Source organism: Bidens hawaiensis, unplaced genomic scaffold, assembly GCF_021521415.1.
Source record: "Bidens hawaiensis isolate Kalapana, Puna unplaced genomic scaffold, B.hawaiensis_p1.1 tig00031786_1, whole genome shotgun sequence".
In the NCBI taxonomy this organism is placed as follows: Eukaryota; Viridiplantae; Streptophyta; class Magnoliopsida; order Asterales; family Asteraceae; genus Bidens; species Bidens hawaiensis.
Genome location: NW_027495375.1, coordinates 163,594 through 179,083, shown reverse-complemented (window position 1 = coordinate 179,083; position 15,490 = coordinate 163,594). Strand labels below are relative to the sequence as shown.

Sequence of the window (15,490 nt, the reverse complement as noted above, 5' to 3'; positions counted from 1 at the left end):
TTTATGGAGTTTTGGGGTTCGCCCGAATTTTATGGAGTTTTAGTTAGCGGTGGCCGGAATTCCCGCCGCCGGAAAAACGGGGATGACGGGATGGAGATGGCTGGAATATATTTTTTATATATATTATATTATATTTTGAAACATTTACACTTTAAGCCCCTTATCTTTAAAGTTATATTAAACATAATTTAAATATAAATTACCAAACAAACCTTGTACTTTGATAAATTATAAAAGTGTAATAAAAGTTTAAATACTTGAAAATTTTTTACATTTTAACCGGATAGTTTGTAGATTATTTAAAATAGAAACCTTAAATCCCGAAGTTTCGATGATCGAACAAAACGTATGAAAAACGAACAAACGATACTCGTGAATCACCTAGAAAATTATATTAATATTAAAGGATGATCAATAATACATTGAAACGATAGCCCGGGTCGATTTAACGAATACGTATACAAAATAAATAAAAAACAAATGTCACATAAAGCACAAGAAACGAAACTTTGGATATCATTACAATATTATATATATATATATATATATATATATATATATATATATATATATATAAAACAAAACCGAAAATTTAAAATGGGTTGGGTTTTCGGGTTTGAAAATTAACGAATGATACAGGATTCACAACTTTTGAAAATTTCGTCCCGAAATTAAAATTAAAATAAAATTTTAAAATAAAACAGCTAATACAAGGAGCTGTTTAAAACAATTTTACAAAAACAATAATGTCGATCTTTGAATGACCCAAAAGACGCCATAAATGGGAAATATGACAATGTCACTTATATATAGGATGTACCAGCGGCGTATCCACCATGTCGTTATCATATTTCATTTGTCCCGTCTTTCAAAATCATTCCAGGTTTCGAGTTGTTGCACACAACGTACTTATTATGTCTTCCATGCGAGGGCTTGGATAATTACGTGTCGACGCGTAATCCGTACCATTGTGTGGGTTTAAAATATAATAAGACCTCATGTGAAAACTTTAGAATTCAAGAACGATAAACTAAACAGATCAAAATTTAATAAAATATAGAAACCAATCCTTAAGGTCAAGGATAAGCAACCGTGATTCCTATGAAAGTGAGTTAGGTCTTTTATTATATTTTTTAACTGGTTAACAAAATTTTTATGAAAGTGACTAACTCGGCTCGGTAATGATTTTTATATTATAATAATATTAATTCTCGAAAGACCTAAATCTTTATATTTGTGAGTGGTTGCTTATACATGTCTCGAGATTTATGCAGATGTGATTAGTCGGTATTGGTCAGTTGTGGAGATGTGTGTCACGAATATGTTGAGATTCGTGGGCCGAGTTTAGCATTGCATTGTCATTATTATCATGTGATTTTGGTTTCATAAACTATTTTGTTATTTTTATATTTTAGTTTTTTTTGAAATGTAATTGTATATTTGTTGCTTAAGCCCATCACATTTGTTCCCCGAGTTTTTAAGTAGTCAAATTGTCAGTTCAACCCTGTTCCCCAAATGTTTATTAATTATTTTATTAATTTAACATTGAGGACAATGTCAACCTCAAGTGTGGGGATGGGGGAAAATTGAAAATTTTAGCCCGATAGTACCTTGAAGAGTATTCAGAAACCTAAGTTATTAACTGTCACTTATTGCTATTAATGTCAAGTTAGAGGTTTTTTGTCATGGTTGGTTTTTCAGCTTCTCGATAGTTTTCCTGACAAATGTTTTTAAAATGAGAAGTTGAAAATGGAATCGTTTAGGCGGGAATAACGAGTCAAGGTGACGGGCATACATGTTTCATATCGGCAGCCTTTATTTCCAGGCATATTGTGAGATTAGCCCCTATACTTAATACACATATTATATAGTATATATAAAACATGTCTTGTCATTTATTTAAGGAAACCGATATGTTTTACAGAATTAGAACTTGCTTGTCACATGCTTTTCAAGATCTTAATGCCACCACCTGTAGGGAGATTAGGACTTTAGAAAACCCGTTCAGTACATAGTTTCCTCACTAAATAAATTCCTTACCCGACATTATCCCCTAGGAGCCCGTTTGGACCTTATCCTTTTTCGTTTTCTAAACTGAACATTACACACCATTGCAGCCTTGGCCTTTATTTTATTTTAACCCGTCTGATGAAATCCAGTTCGTTATCGAGTCGTATATATATCGAGTTGTACTTAATCAGACAAGTTGTAAAGTTGTAAAGTTCTGAGTTGTAATTATCAGTTGTTGATGCAAAAAAAAAATCAAAAAATCAGCAAAAAGACAAAAAGAAGTTATCAGTTTAGTATTTCAGTTGTTATTAGCAGTCGAGTATGTAAATAGCAGTTGATTGTGTATTTAGTTTGTTTGTATTCGTGAGTCCGTATATTGGTTTGTTTAACTGGGTTTCATCCACCTGAGTCACTAAATAAGCCTAATCCGTGCCCAACCCTAAGCCTCAGCAAAACCTTAGTCCGAGTCTTTATGCAACCGGTGGTAAATGGATGGAGATAAGACTGACCTGCAAGCATATTAAGTTGTAACTCATATTAGGTATTTTGAGGGCAGAAACATATACTAGCACATCTTTTGCTAGTCCAGGTACTAAACCGAGAGGAGTGTTGATAGTGTGAGGGGTGTGAACGTGTATGCCCTAACCGGAAACAAAGTACACTTGTCTGGGTGATTCAATGGTTTTATTGTAACATTAACTTTATTTGTGGGCTGTCAATCTAGAAAGTGTCAGTCTGGGAAACTGGGTATGACCTTAAACCTTGCTAGTATTAATGGTGATAATTGAGTGACCTATGATGGCGGTTAATGTTTACTTTAGAGTCTTGCTTGAGGGCAAGCAAAAGATAAGCGTGGGGATGTGATGTTCGGTTTATTTGTACATATATTAGTATGTTAACTTACTCGTTTTACTCGTTTAGTTTAGGAACTTTGGTACTTTATACGTTGTTATTGTGTTTCAGGTAACAGGTACTTAACGCGCTTAATTTGGACATGTACGAGCACGTAATGAAGACCCGGGATGTCCAGCACGCGAACCGAGGAATTTATTTGGACCGGCTGAGTGAAGAGACCCATCGTGTAGCATGATGGGTGTGGAAGACAGGGCATCGTGTTACGCGATGCCCAATAAATTATGACCAAGCGTTGACTTTTGCTCCATCGCGTAGCGTGATGGACCAGGATAGGAGACCATCGCGCTACGCGATGGTCCCAGAATCGTGAAAGTTAGGGTTTCTTTTATAAATCACATTTGGACGACCCTAGACGCTATCATCGAGTTTTCAGAGCAGTTTCCAAGGAGAATAGCAGCCGATCATCATTTCCATTCATCTAGAGTCCATAGATATGATCCAAATCATCATAATCGAAGACCGAGAGATGTTGAGACGTGGCTAGACCCTTCGAGTCATACCCGGGATATATTGTTTGTAATATTTCCGTTATTTTCTCTTGTACTAGAACGATTGATTGCAATTATTTTGATGTTAATCTATGAGTATTGATGTCTAGTATTATTGTGCACAATATCAGTTTAGGTTTATTTCGATCAGAACGATTAGTATGCCGGTTGCTATGATAATTGCTTATAGGATTGTTTTGATCTGTTAATTGTGAGAAAGCATATGTTTGCCCTTAGTTGAGTCACACTGGCAGGGACCGTTTGATAACTAGTGTCGTGTGTTAGCGAGCGTGGATGCCTAAGGTTTAAAAGGTTAGTTAGTCTGTAGTTGACACATGATATTTATCAGTTAAGTTGCATGAGATTGTTGTTTGATTGATTGGATTCCCGGGTGTGATTTGCTTTGTTTGATTGATTGAATCTTGATTACTTGTTTGATTATTATACGACGAGATTTCGTGTGGCGCTGAACTCCAACTTGAAACCAAACGTAACGGTTTACTTTAATATTTGAACCTTTATGGGTTCCCAATCGTGACGGTCTTCGCATGTTCATCCTCGATGAAGCTCATAAGTCATGATACTCTATTCATCCCAGTGCGGATGAAATGTTTGCCGATCTTCGTCCCATGTTTTGGTGGCCAAGAATGAAGAAGGATATTGCGGTATATGTATCCAAATGTCTCACTTGTTCTAAGGTTAAAGCCGAATATCAAAATCCATTTGGCTTGCTTGAGCAACCTCCGATCCCCGTTTGGAAATGGGAAGACATAGGCATGGATTTCATTACTAAACTCCCCACTACTCAAAGCCGCAATGATAGCATTTGGATGATTATTGATCGGTTGACCAAGTCGGCTCACTTCATACCCAAAATCATAAAAAAAAAAATTTGTTTTACTATTTTTAACTTTTTTTTACTAACTTTTATATATGTTTTTAGGAGAGAGAAAAAGCTATATTTATGTTTACATTTTTTATTAACTTTAATTGTATACCACAAAATTCAAACTTTAATTAAAAAATGTGGTTGAGAATGAGTTTATAGAGTTTTCACAACTTAAATGAGTTTTTATTTTAACCAAACCTCTCTATATATATATATATGAAGAGGATCAAGAAAGAACTCCTTCTTGGAGAGAGAACTAGAGAACTATTAAAGAAATATTTTTAATTTTTTAAAAAAAAATATATTTAAATTGTTTTTTCTTTTAGCTTTCTGATTTGTTGTGATTCTTCACTAGAAAAAAATCTAAAAATAAAAAAAATAATAATAATAAAAACTCGTTGTAGTGCACATATGCAATACATCGACTTTTTGTGCATATGTGCACTAGTGTGTATTTTGGTATGTGGAATAGTGTTGAATACGTATATGCAATTGTTTGTACTGTATACATGTAATAGTGTTATATTATACATAAAAAAAATCGATATAGTGCATATGTGCATTAGTTTTGTATTACGTATATGCGATAGTGTGTGTTGCATACAATTATTAGTGTTGTATTTGCATATATTTGATAGTGTGTATTGTATAATGCAATTGTGTTGTATTATTATATGTAATAAAACACTATTGTACATATGCAATACACATTAGTGCATATTTGCACTACATCAACCGTTTTTTGAGGAACAATATCATCTTATTAGAAGAAGGAAAGAAAAAAAATCATAAAATATGTTTTTAACAAAAGTTAAAAATAAATTTTTATTAGTTTTCTCTTTAAGAGGAGTTCTCTCTGGATCCCAACTATATATATATATATATATATATATATATATATATATATATATATATGAAGGATAATTTGAGAACCTTGTTGAGTTTTAAGAACTTTAAGAACCTCATTCTTAACCACGCATTTAATTAAATTGGTTAGAGTATGTTGTTGAGATTAAATATGATTAAAAAATTAATTAGGAGAGAGAATAAAGATGTAAAATGATTACACTAATTTAAAAGTCCGTTACAGCTATGTAAAAAGTCGACTTAGTGCGTAAAAAATGCTGTAATTTTTCTACGTACATGTAACCTACGTATATTACATATATGTAAAAAAAATTCAAAAAAAAAAATTGTTACATTGAGTTCTTTCGAGATCTTAAAACTCAAAGTGGTTCTTAAAAGAAACATGCCCTATATATAATAAGGGAGGGATATTTTAATAAACTTGTTGAGTTTTAAGAACTTAAGAACTTCATTCTTGACTGCACATTTAATTAAATAGATTAGATTATGTTGTTGAGATTAAATGTGATTAAAAAATTAAAGTTGGAGAGAGAATAAAGATGTACAGTGATTACACAATTTTAAACGTCCGTTACACATATGTAATAAGTCGACTCGGTGTGTAAAAAATTCTGTAATTCTTTTATGTATATATAACCCACATATATTACGTATGTGTAAAAAAATTGTTACGTTGAGTTCTTTCAAGTTCTTAAAACTCAAAGTGGTTCTCAAAAGAAATCTCCCCATAATTTTTTAATCATATTTAATCTCAACCACATAATCTAATCTATTTAATTTGTCACACCCCGACCAAAAGTGGCCAGGGGTGTGCAACGGGTACGACCAGGACCAACCCAGACCGGAACCGGAACCGTTTAGACGGGATTTTAAAACATGGAACCGGACCGTTTAGATACGGGCCGGTCCAGGTTTAATGCGGGTTTGGAAACGGGTTGTAAGCATGTTCACCATGATAACCGGTTTGCAAATGACCCATTTGAAATGGAAGCATTAATAAGTTTATAGACCATATATTCAAAAACAATTTTCCAAAACACACCTGCAAATTCTTGGCCCATTTGAAGCATAAGCATTTATCCAAAACACAACTACAAAATCATCCAAAACAAATAATAGGCTGCAAACCCGAATGATACTGCATAACTTTTTTGCATGCTGCACAAAAATAATAAGCTGCATATTCATACAAACAAAAATAATAAGGCTGTAGAAATTCATCCAAAATAATTAAAACAAATAATATAAAGTACAAATCCATTCATCCAAACTTCAAAAATCCAAATCATTCATCCTTACAAAACAAAAAAGCAATCCAAACAAAACAAAAGGCAATCCAGTTTCATCTTTTCCCAAAAATACTTAAATAATCCACCAACGGGTCTCTTTAATTTTCATTCGATCTTCATCTTACCGATTCTCTCAAAAACATCTAAAAAGAGTAGGAAAATATTAGTTGGAAACAAATACTAGTCGAACATGATTAACTAAATATGAATAGTTACCTTTTGCAAACTCCTCGTCTTTCACTAAATCCTCAAACTCGTTAATCTCTTTTCGTCCCTTTCGTTTCCAGTCTTGGGTACAAATTAACGCCTCCACTATATTAAGGGATAATGAACTCCTATAAGTGTAACATCCGCTTTTCTGAGAATTATAAATAACAGAAAGTTCTATAATTAACTGTGTGTCGTTAACTTAATTTGGTGTGTTAATGTTTGGATAATAAATGGAATTAGAAGTGTGAGTGGGTTGTGGGGCCCATAGTCCCCTATATAAATCCAACCCTTCCTTCCTTTCACCACCTTCTTCCCTTCCACCACACACACACACTCAAGAACACACACATTTTCTCTCAAGACCCAAATCCGAATCCGGGCTAAAGCAAGGGATATCTTGGTGTTCGAGTATCTCAAACATCAAGAAAACGTCCAGATCTTCGGGGTTGTCCAGATCTGAACCGAACCCGGAGCAAAAAGGTAAGCTTCGGCCAAAGGGTTAAGTTTTATGGTTAGAATCGACATGCAAACCGATGTAATGATAAATTGGGTTGTGAAATGTCAGAAAAACATGAACTTGGTGAGTTTTAGCCTCACGGGTGTATTATAGAACAAAAAAGGTGACGTCTGGACTATGAGAAACACGGGTATACAAAGTTGGTACAACTCAAAACCCATAAAAAGAGTAGAATCGGGTCCTAAGGAAGGGCGTTACCATTAACAGCGAGAGAAACCGACTCCAAGTGAGTTCTAGCCCCTATATATGTTATGTTTCCGGGGCTGTGTGCGTACTCCTATGTAGTAGATAATACACTTACTTGATTGGTAAGTGTATGATACGTGTATGATTGTGTATTGAATGTATTGTTACATAATGATTGTATGAACAAGTACGTATATATATTTATAACTAGAAGATATGTAAAGTATGCACGCATGATAAAGGTATGGTTATTCGAGACAGAAGGGACCAGACCCTTATAATATCTGTGATGTTTAAGATAGAATAGCTTATGGTATACCATAGGGTTTCATGAAAGAAAGTATGTAAGAACTTATGCATATATGTAAAGTATGTACGAAAGAAGTGATAGTAAATAAGGTATAAATACGTATCTCCGGACACGTATGAGTATGGTATGAATGTAATGTATGTTAATTGATTAACTAGAACTCACTCAGCGTAGTTGACTTTTAGTATGCACGCAGGTGAGTAGGATGAGGCATGTTGCTTGAGGTGGGACACGTGGCAAATGGATGGAGACTGGCATCGAAGACGGAAGATTCACGTGTCGTTTATGTTATTGTTTAAGACTTAATGTATTTTGTTAAGACAAGTACTTATGTTATGTAAGAATGTTTAATATTAAGTATTCCGCGAAAAGTTTTTAATTAACTCTGATTTTAGAACTGTGTTTATGAGTAAATCCAACACCAAAGTAGGGTTACCGGAGATGGGACCTAACAATAAGGGTCGACCACGCGTCCGCCGGTGCTGAAAGCCGACTCTGAAGTAACCGTTGAAACAGGAACAACAAAGATACCTGAAAGAGAAACCAAATTAATAAATACTTATTTATAAAATTAAAAACACAAGATTTGTTAATATTACCTTTAGCCATCTTAGAAAGGGTCGGATATCGAGCCGAATTTACCTTCCACCTTTGTAAGATATCAAAATTATCTTCTGAGGGTTCAACACCATACACAAGATATTTTTCAAATTCTGACTTGTTTCCGAAACCCCGAAATTTTTCAAATTTAGCCTTCCAAGAACAGTTACTTGACCGAACTTCTTTAGGTGTATTTTCTGTCCTTATAAGATTGCTTGCGCCAATTTGATACAAAATCTCATACTCAGTTATCAATAATTGCATCTCGGCTTTCACCTCATCAACCAGATTAGCCACCATTTCTTTATATTTTTCTTCAGTCAAATCTTCCATTAAATCAACAACTTTTTGGCAACCGTATTGTATCATGTCAAGCTTCATTTGTGGATCTAGAATAACCACAAAGTCAAACAACATATTTTTCTTATCTTTATCACCACAATACTTAAGAAATTTATGTTTCATCAAAGAAACCATCTTCATAAATTCAAAGTGATCGTTACTTTTTTTAAACATCTCATCTAAGGTATCCTCAATGTCCATAACCTCATCATATAACTCATGAGCCATCACATATGTTGAACAAGAAACATCAACCGTTTTATGTTTGAATACTTCTAGCAAATTTGCTATTATTAGAGCAAATCCCAATGATGACCATCAGGAATGTCACCTAACTCAATCTGAAAATTAGGATCCTTACGAGCATACAAATCAAATGCCTTATCAAATTTAATAGCCATTTCTAACATGTCATAGGTGCCGTTCAACCTAGTGGAAACATCTAGGGATAACAGAGCTTTCGAGTCTACTTTTTTTTTTCACTAGCACACGCTTTAAAATTTGAAAGCCTAGCAAGCGATTGCCTAACATATTTGACCGCATTGCGAATACAATCGATAATATGATCTTGTGCTTTCAACCCGTCTTGCACAATTAGGTTGATTATGTGGACTAGACATCGGACATTTAGATACTTACCTTTACGGAATAAATTTCGTAACCTACTTTTCATTACTCGTTCTATTTCCCACTCATCTAGACATTCCTCGATAGCCGTTGCGATATTCTCACCCTTATGACTATCTATTGGTTTAAAGTTGATTATTCTCTTATGATAAACCCAATTATAATCAATAAAATGTGTTGTCAAACACATGTAGTTGACACGCTGGTTTGAAGTCCACACGTCCGTTGTAAAAGACACCCTTTGTTTGCTTTTAACAAAAAATTCTTTTAACTTTTGTTTTTCATCTAAATAATAGTCAATAATATCACGGGCTACCATCCACCTGGAGGGGACATTAAAACTCGGACAAATGGCTTCCATTAATTCCCTAAAACCTTCATGTTCGACAAAAGAAAATGGAAGTTCTTCCACAATGATCATTTTGATCAATAACTTCCTAAATTTTACGAGATCGAACTTCCATGTTTTCAAAGTACCCTGCCCATTATCACCTTTTTTTGTAACTATGGTACTTTGATCTAGCATGTTAACAGGATTTTTGGGACACCTAGGAATATGCTTACCTAATGAAGATGTGCCACTTGATTCGGAGTCTACATATAAAACTTTCTTGCAGTAATTGTACTTTCGTTTCCTAAGCCCATCAATATATAATTCCTCAAAATGGTTCCAAACATAAGAAGAGTTCTTTCTTTTTTTGCCTTGTCGTTTAACGAGTGGTTTTTTTCTTTTTCACTAGTTTTTTTCCTTTCTCTGATATACTTCCACTATGATTGTCGTCACTCGATATTTGTTGTGGCTCTTGTGAATCCATCTACGACAAACAGTTAAAATATCTTATTTCTCATCAACAAACAATTAAAATATCAACATGTAAAATATCATAAATGTTTGCACTACTAAAAAAAATGAATAATTGTGACAGTCTAAACACACAATAAATCATTACAAAAAGTTTCTGTTAAATACAATGAATAATTGCACTATCATAAGTCTATTAAATACACTTTTACATTGTTACTGTTTGTGGTTTGCATTACAAAAAAGTTTCAATAGACTTCTTTATGATGTACCATAAATCATTAGCAAAATAGATAATATAATACAAGAATGGTGTACCAACAATCAAAGGCAAAATAGATAATATTATTTGTGGTTTGTATATCTGATCATATACTAAAGTTTCTACGAATGATGTACCATGTAAGACCCCGAATCCCGGGAATCCTACAGTTGGTAATCACATCCACAATTTCACAAAAATTTAAAACCAAACGATTCGTTTTTATTTAAAACAAGTTCAGAGTAAATAATAGCGGAAAAAGTGTAAGTATTTAAAAATCCCAAACACGAGTACAAGTGTCCAAAATCAAATATAAATAAAATATCTGCTTTATTTGAAATCCTCGACCAGAAATGCCTTCAACCTTCTGAGTAGTCTCCAGCACGTCCAAGCAATAACCTCCAATCCTTAACCTGAAAATCAATCTAACATACACACAAAGTCAGCTAAAGCTGAGTGAGTTCAAGTTTTCATAAACAACATTCATCAAACAATTTAAATTCCATGAGTATAAAATGTAGGGGAAAATCATGAGTAATCAGTTATATAATTTTCCTTGGTCAAATCATAAGTCCATAAAATCATAAATAACTCTTCTTAATCAAATCATAAATGAATAAAATAATAAGTATCTTTTCTTGATCAAACACGCAACACGGGCCTCCTCACCTCGGGTCTTCCCCGAGTAATATATTTGACCCGGTCGCGGTTTAACAAAACCAAAAATCACGCAACACGAGCCTCCTCACCCCGGGTCATCCCTAAGTAATATATTTGACTCGGTCACGGTCTAACATACCTAAACACGTGATACGGGCCTCCTCACCCCGGGTCTTCCCCAAGTAATATATTTGACCCGACCACGTTTTAGCAGAACGGCGGGCCCCCTCACCCCGGGTCATCCTGAAGTAATACATTTGACCCGCCGGGACATAAACATGCAACACGGGCCTCCTCACCCCGGGTCTTCCCCGAGTAATATATTTGACCCGGTCACAGTTTACCAACACATACACATTCACATACACACTTATAAACATCTAATTCAAACATTCAACCAAACCATATCATCACATTCAATCCATAAATAATGGATAATCTAGGAATCAATATTAGGCCTAATAGTATCCTCGAGCCTAGACCATAAATAATATATATAACCTTAAGAAATATAAGACCATAAACGAGTCTAAAATATCCTAAGGCATAAAATATAAATCACACATATTTTCATAAATCCACATATACGAAAGAGGCTATGTAATACCATCCAAATAGTTGTAACAAGTAAAATCGGGTAAAATTGTAATACGGTGTGTATGCTAGCCCAAAACGTAAAAAGATTAAAAAGGGGCATCATGAACTCACCTGACACAAGGCACGAATTCAGCATGAGCTAGAGGACCCCTAAGTATCCCCAAAACTCAAACGCCTGTCGGTTTACATACAAACATCACTAACGGCATTGAAAGGACTCGTTTATCCTACGAGACGTTCTAACATGGTTCGAGTTATATAAAGCCTCGACCTCATCAAACTCATTCATAACAGCCCCTGAGGCCTCACACTCACCAAAACAACCCTTAGATACTCCCGGGAATAAAAAATTCCCAAATTACCCCCGGAAGCACCCGGTGATACCAATACGCGCGTTTAAGGGTCGTTTAGGTCGTTAACATCCAACTCAGCCCCGTGTGGACCCAATATGATAAAATCACAGCCAACAAGTCCACACGACGCTACACGAGTCAAATGGGTCGGTAACTCGCAAGTACAACGCACCAACTATTCAATAAACGCAATTGCGCGTTGTACCGACCCGTTGGAGCAACCGACAACCAATTCAGCCCCATAACTTATAAAAATGATTTTTCAACAGCCTGTACATCAAACCGAGTATCCCCGAGCTGAATTGGTCGTTAGTCACTTCAACCCTCGCATTAAACGCACCAAACTACAATTCTAGTCAACCGAACACTAACAATCAAAGTACAACTAGTTGACCAATCTAACGAACACCAATGAACATGATTTTTAAGTATGTTATACTAGGCATACCTAGGAAGATTTTGGTGCAAAAACCTCAACCAAAACAGTCCCGGAAATGCTCAATTGGACAGCCACCCGGTAAGCCTAAAAACAATCGTTTTTCGACGAATAAACGCGCCATAAGGATAAATTAAGGTGACAAAGAGTTGAAACAATATGGTACTGACTTGGAACGAACCTCGGGAGGCTGGATGGTGGTTGATTTGTATGCAAAACGAGAGAGAAGGGGGGTGTGGGTTGCGCCGATCGGACCTAGGGTTGGGTTAGGGTTAAATTTTTTTTTTAGAAACTATAATAACAATATAACATTCTGGTCCCTCTACTTTAACAATGGGTGAACTTGTAAGAAGAGTTAAGTAAGATACGTTTACGAGGGTGGCAAGAAGCTCTCGGAAGAATGCCGGGTCAAGCCCGGGAGGTGCACACAACACTATAAGGTTATACCTTTTATCGGAAATTTACGGACGTTACATACCATAAGTCATTAGCAAAATAGATAATAATATAATACAAGAATTGCACATATAGCACATACCTCATAGTCAACATCTGCCATTCGATAAAGATTAATTTGAGAAAAGAAGTCAGGATGAGAAGAATGATGAGTATCACAATTCTTTGCAAGAAGGTTAACACTTAGCAGCCGACAACCGTCTCAAACCCGAGCAATATAATGGAAGAGGGATTATGATTTATTGATTTAGGAAGGTCCAGATTTTTTGGAATTGGTTCCGACGTTTTAGCATTTTGAAAACTGATTTCAGCGCCTCTTGATCTTCACAGGTATGACGGTTCCAACCTTGTTCCGGTGGGTACGACCCGACCCGGACCGTTTCCCGTTTTGCAACGAAAATCATAACCGTTACCCGGACCGTATATTGAATGCGGGTTTGTAAAATGGGTTTGGCGGGACGGGTACACGGTTTTGGCGGGTGTGACCCGCGAGATTCTCACCCCTAAAAGCGGCGGAACATGCTGGGCGTAACGTATTGATCGGACAGTAGCTCAAAAGACATTAATTAAAGTGACAATAATTATTTAATTCATTAAAATCAAAACAAGTACACAATTACAATAGTCGAATCAAATACACATTTTGAATAAATATCCTAAGGCCAACTAACTATCTTCGATCTTGAATACATCAAATACTTGAACCTGTAGCATGCATAAAAATAGAGTTTGTCAATGAATGTTGGTGAGAATACATAAGTTTGAGTTTAGATATATATAGATAAAATCACAATTCATATGTCAATGATGAGCGTTACAATTTTTATGAAAATGCAAACAATTAAATAGATGTGGACCCGTTTCTATTGATACAAAATCAACGTACTTGGGTAAATGTATGATCATACTAGATGAGAAAATAGATGAGGATGAGATACCAAACCACCAAACAATAAAATAAACATTTAAGCACATAGAGCATAATCATAGAGCATGCAATAATCACACGTAAACATAAACTGAATTGTGTTTTGAATAGTTGTGGTAATAAAATTTGAATAATACATAAGGTATACATGCTACCCCAAAAATATATAAAAGATGAAAAAAATGGGGTATGTAAACTCACATTGAATTTGGTGGGCTGAAAGGTTAAGGTCTTGGTTAAGCGTTTGAATGTCCTAATGTGTAGGATAAAAGTAATAAGGCTAGTTTTAGTTTTAACGAATAATTAACTAAGGATTATAATGGTAAGATGATATGAGAACTTGTACTTGAAAAAAGAAAAGAAGGGTGAAAACAGAATTTGGACAGCTTGCTGTCATAGCAAAGATAAACTATTAAAAATATAAAACAATTCCCAAAAATTATAAATGAAAACTCCAGTCAGCCAAACCAATGTGTTAGGAACAACTTTCATTTATTAAGTTTGGTCATATTCGGACCTGAGATTGGCTAAAATAGCCAATCTTTTAAAATGGTATAGATCTGTGCACTAATTTTAGTTTGACCACTATTCAGTCATAAAAATGAATTAAGGTGCAAATAAAATGTCATTAGAACCAAAACTCAATGAATTTAGTCATAGGCTTTGGTCTTGCTCCATTTCAATTTGTCATGACAAAGTTATGGCTCAACCCTTGTTGTCCAAGAATTCTGTTAATTCTGAATCATTACAATTAGTAATGTCATTTATATTTTGAAATGGTTTTGATGGAAATAAATTATAAGTCATTCATTGGGTGATGAACACATCATATAAAGAATATGTATCATCAAACCCTTATGGTTATGTTATAAGAGAAAATCAAATTAAAACATAAAGTTACAAGGAATGTAAGAATTTTGTTAAGGTGTGGCCATTGAAGATCATCTTCCAACCTTTAGTTCTTTGTCTCCTCCACAACACACACCATGGTGTATAGATTATGTGGGGTCCTTGACATGAATATATGATGGCTTTGCAACCATGTAAATGAAGAAGATAAACAAGAATAAAAGAACCTTAAAGATAGTATAACTAGTGTTACACAACAACTTGATTATCTTAATTTCTGACAAAATAGTAACAATAAGAAAAATGAAAAAGATGAAGATGAGAGAGAGAGAGAGATGGAGGGAGAAGATAAATTCTTCTTTGAATTTCAAAGAAGAATAAAAATGGTACAAGAGAAATAGAGGGGATGATAGTCTCTTATAAATAACAAGATTTGAAGGGGCTAACTTAGGAAATTTTGTTTTTGTAAAAAGTTGTAAAACTTGGAGAAGGGGAAAGGGGGTGGGGTGAACGGTTTTGAGGGTATTCTGGATTGGATTATATTGTATTTTTAATGTAAGGGAAGGAACATTTTCTACAATAATTAATTAGATATAGTACTAAGGCTAGTTACATGTTTAAAGGTACATGTAACAATTTATCGTGTTATAAAATGAAAGAAACACACTTATGAGTTATGAGTGATAACTTATTATGAAAGGGAAAATACATATATATAACTTATTAGGGACTCCAAATATCGAGTTAGGTTATACGGATTTCCAAACGCTTTAAATACATAACACAGTATAAGTAACGATGTGAGGTAACAATTTTCGATTCAACAAAACTTGCGAATATGTTAGCATAGTAAATATGATATAACTTTAATATTAATGACCAATAACATGATTAAAA

General features: G+C 34.5%; 1 protein-coding gene across 1 annotated transcript; it reads right to left on the bottom strand.

Moving 5' to 3' along the window:
- Positions 1 to 8,129: 8,129 nt before the first annotated feature.
- Positions 8,130 to 8,851, bottom strand: LOC143582562 (zinc finger BED domain-containing protein RICESLEEPER 1-like). The gene is made up of 2 exons (XM_077065092.1): positions 8,281 to 8,851; positions 8,130 to 8,212 (listed from the first exon to the last, which is right to left on the bottom strand). The coding sequence occupies exons 1-2, from the start codon at positions 8,849 to 8,851 to the stop codon at positions 8,130 to 8,132; spliced, it is 654 nt and encodes a 217-aa protein (XP_076921207.1).
- Between the last annotated feature and the right edge of the window lie 6,639 nt (positions 8,852 to 15,490).

Coding starts and splice junctions, on each gene's coding strand:
- LOC143582562 (XM_077065092.1), bottom strand. CDS start 8,851: ATGGCTCATGAGTTATATGATGAGGTTATGGACATTGAGGATACCTTA. Junction 8,213..8,280: donor CCTTTCTAAGATGGCTAAAG/GTAATATTAACA, acceptor TTTCTCTTTCAG/GTATCTTTGTTGTTCCTGTT.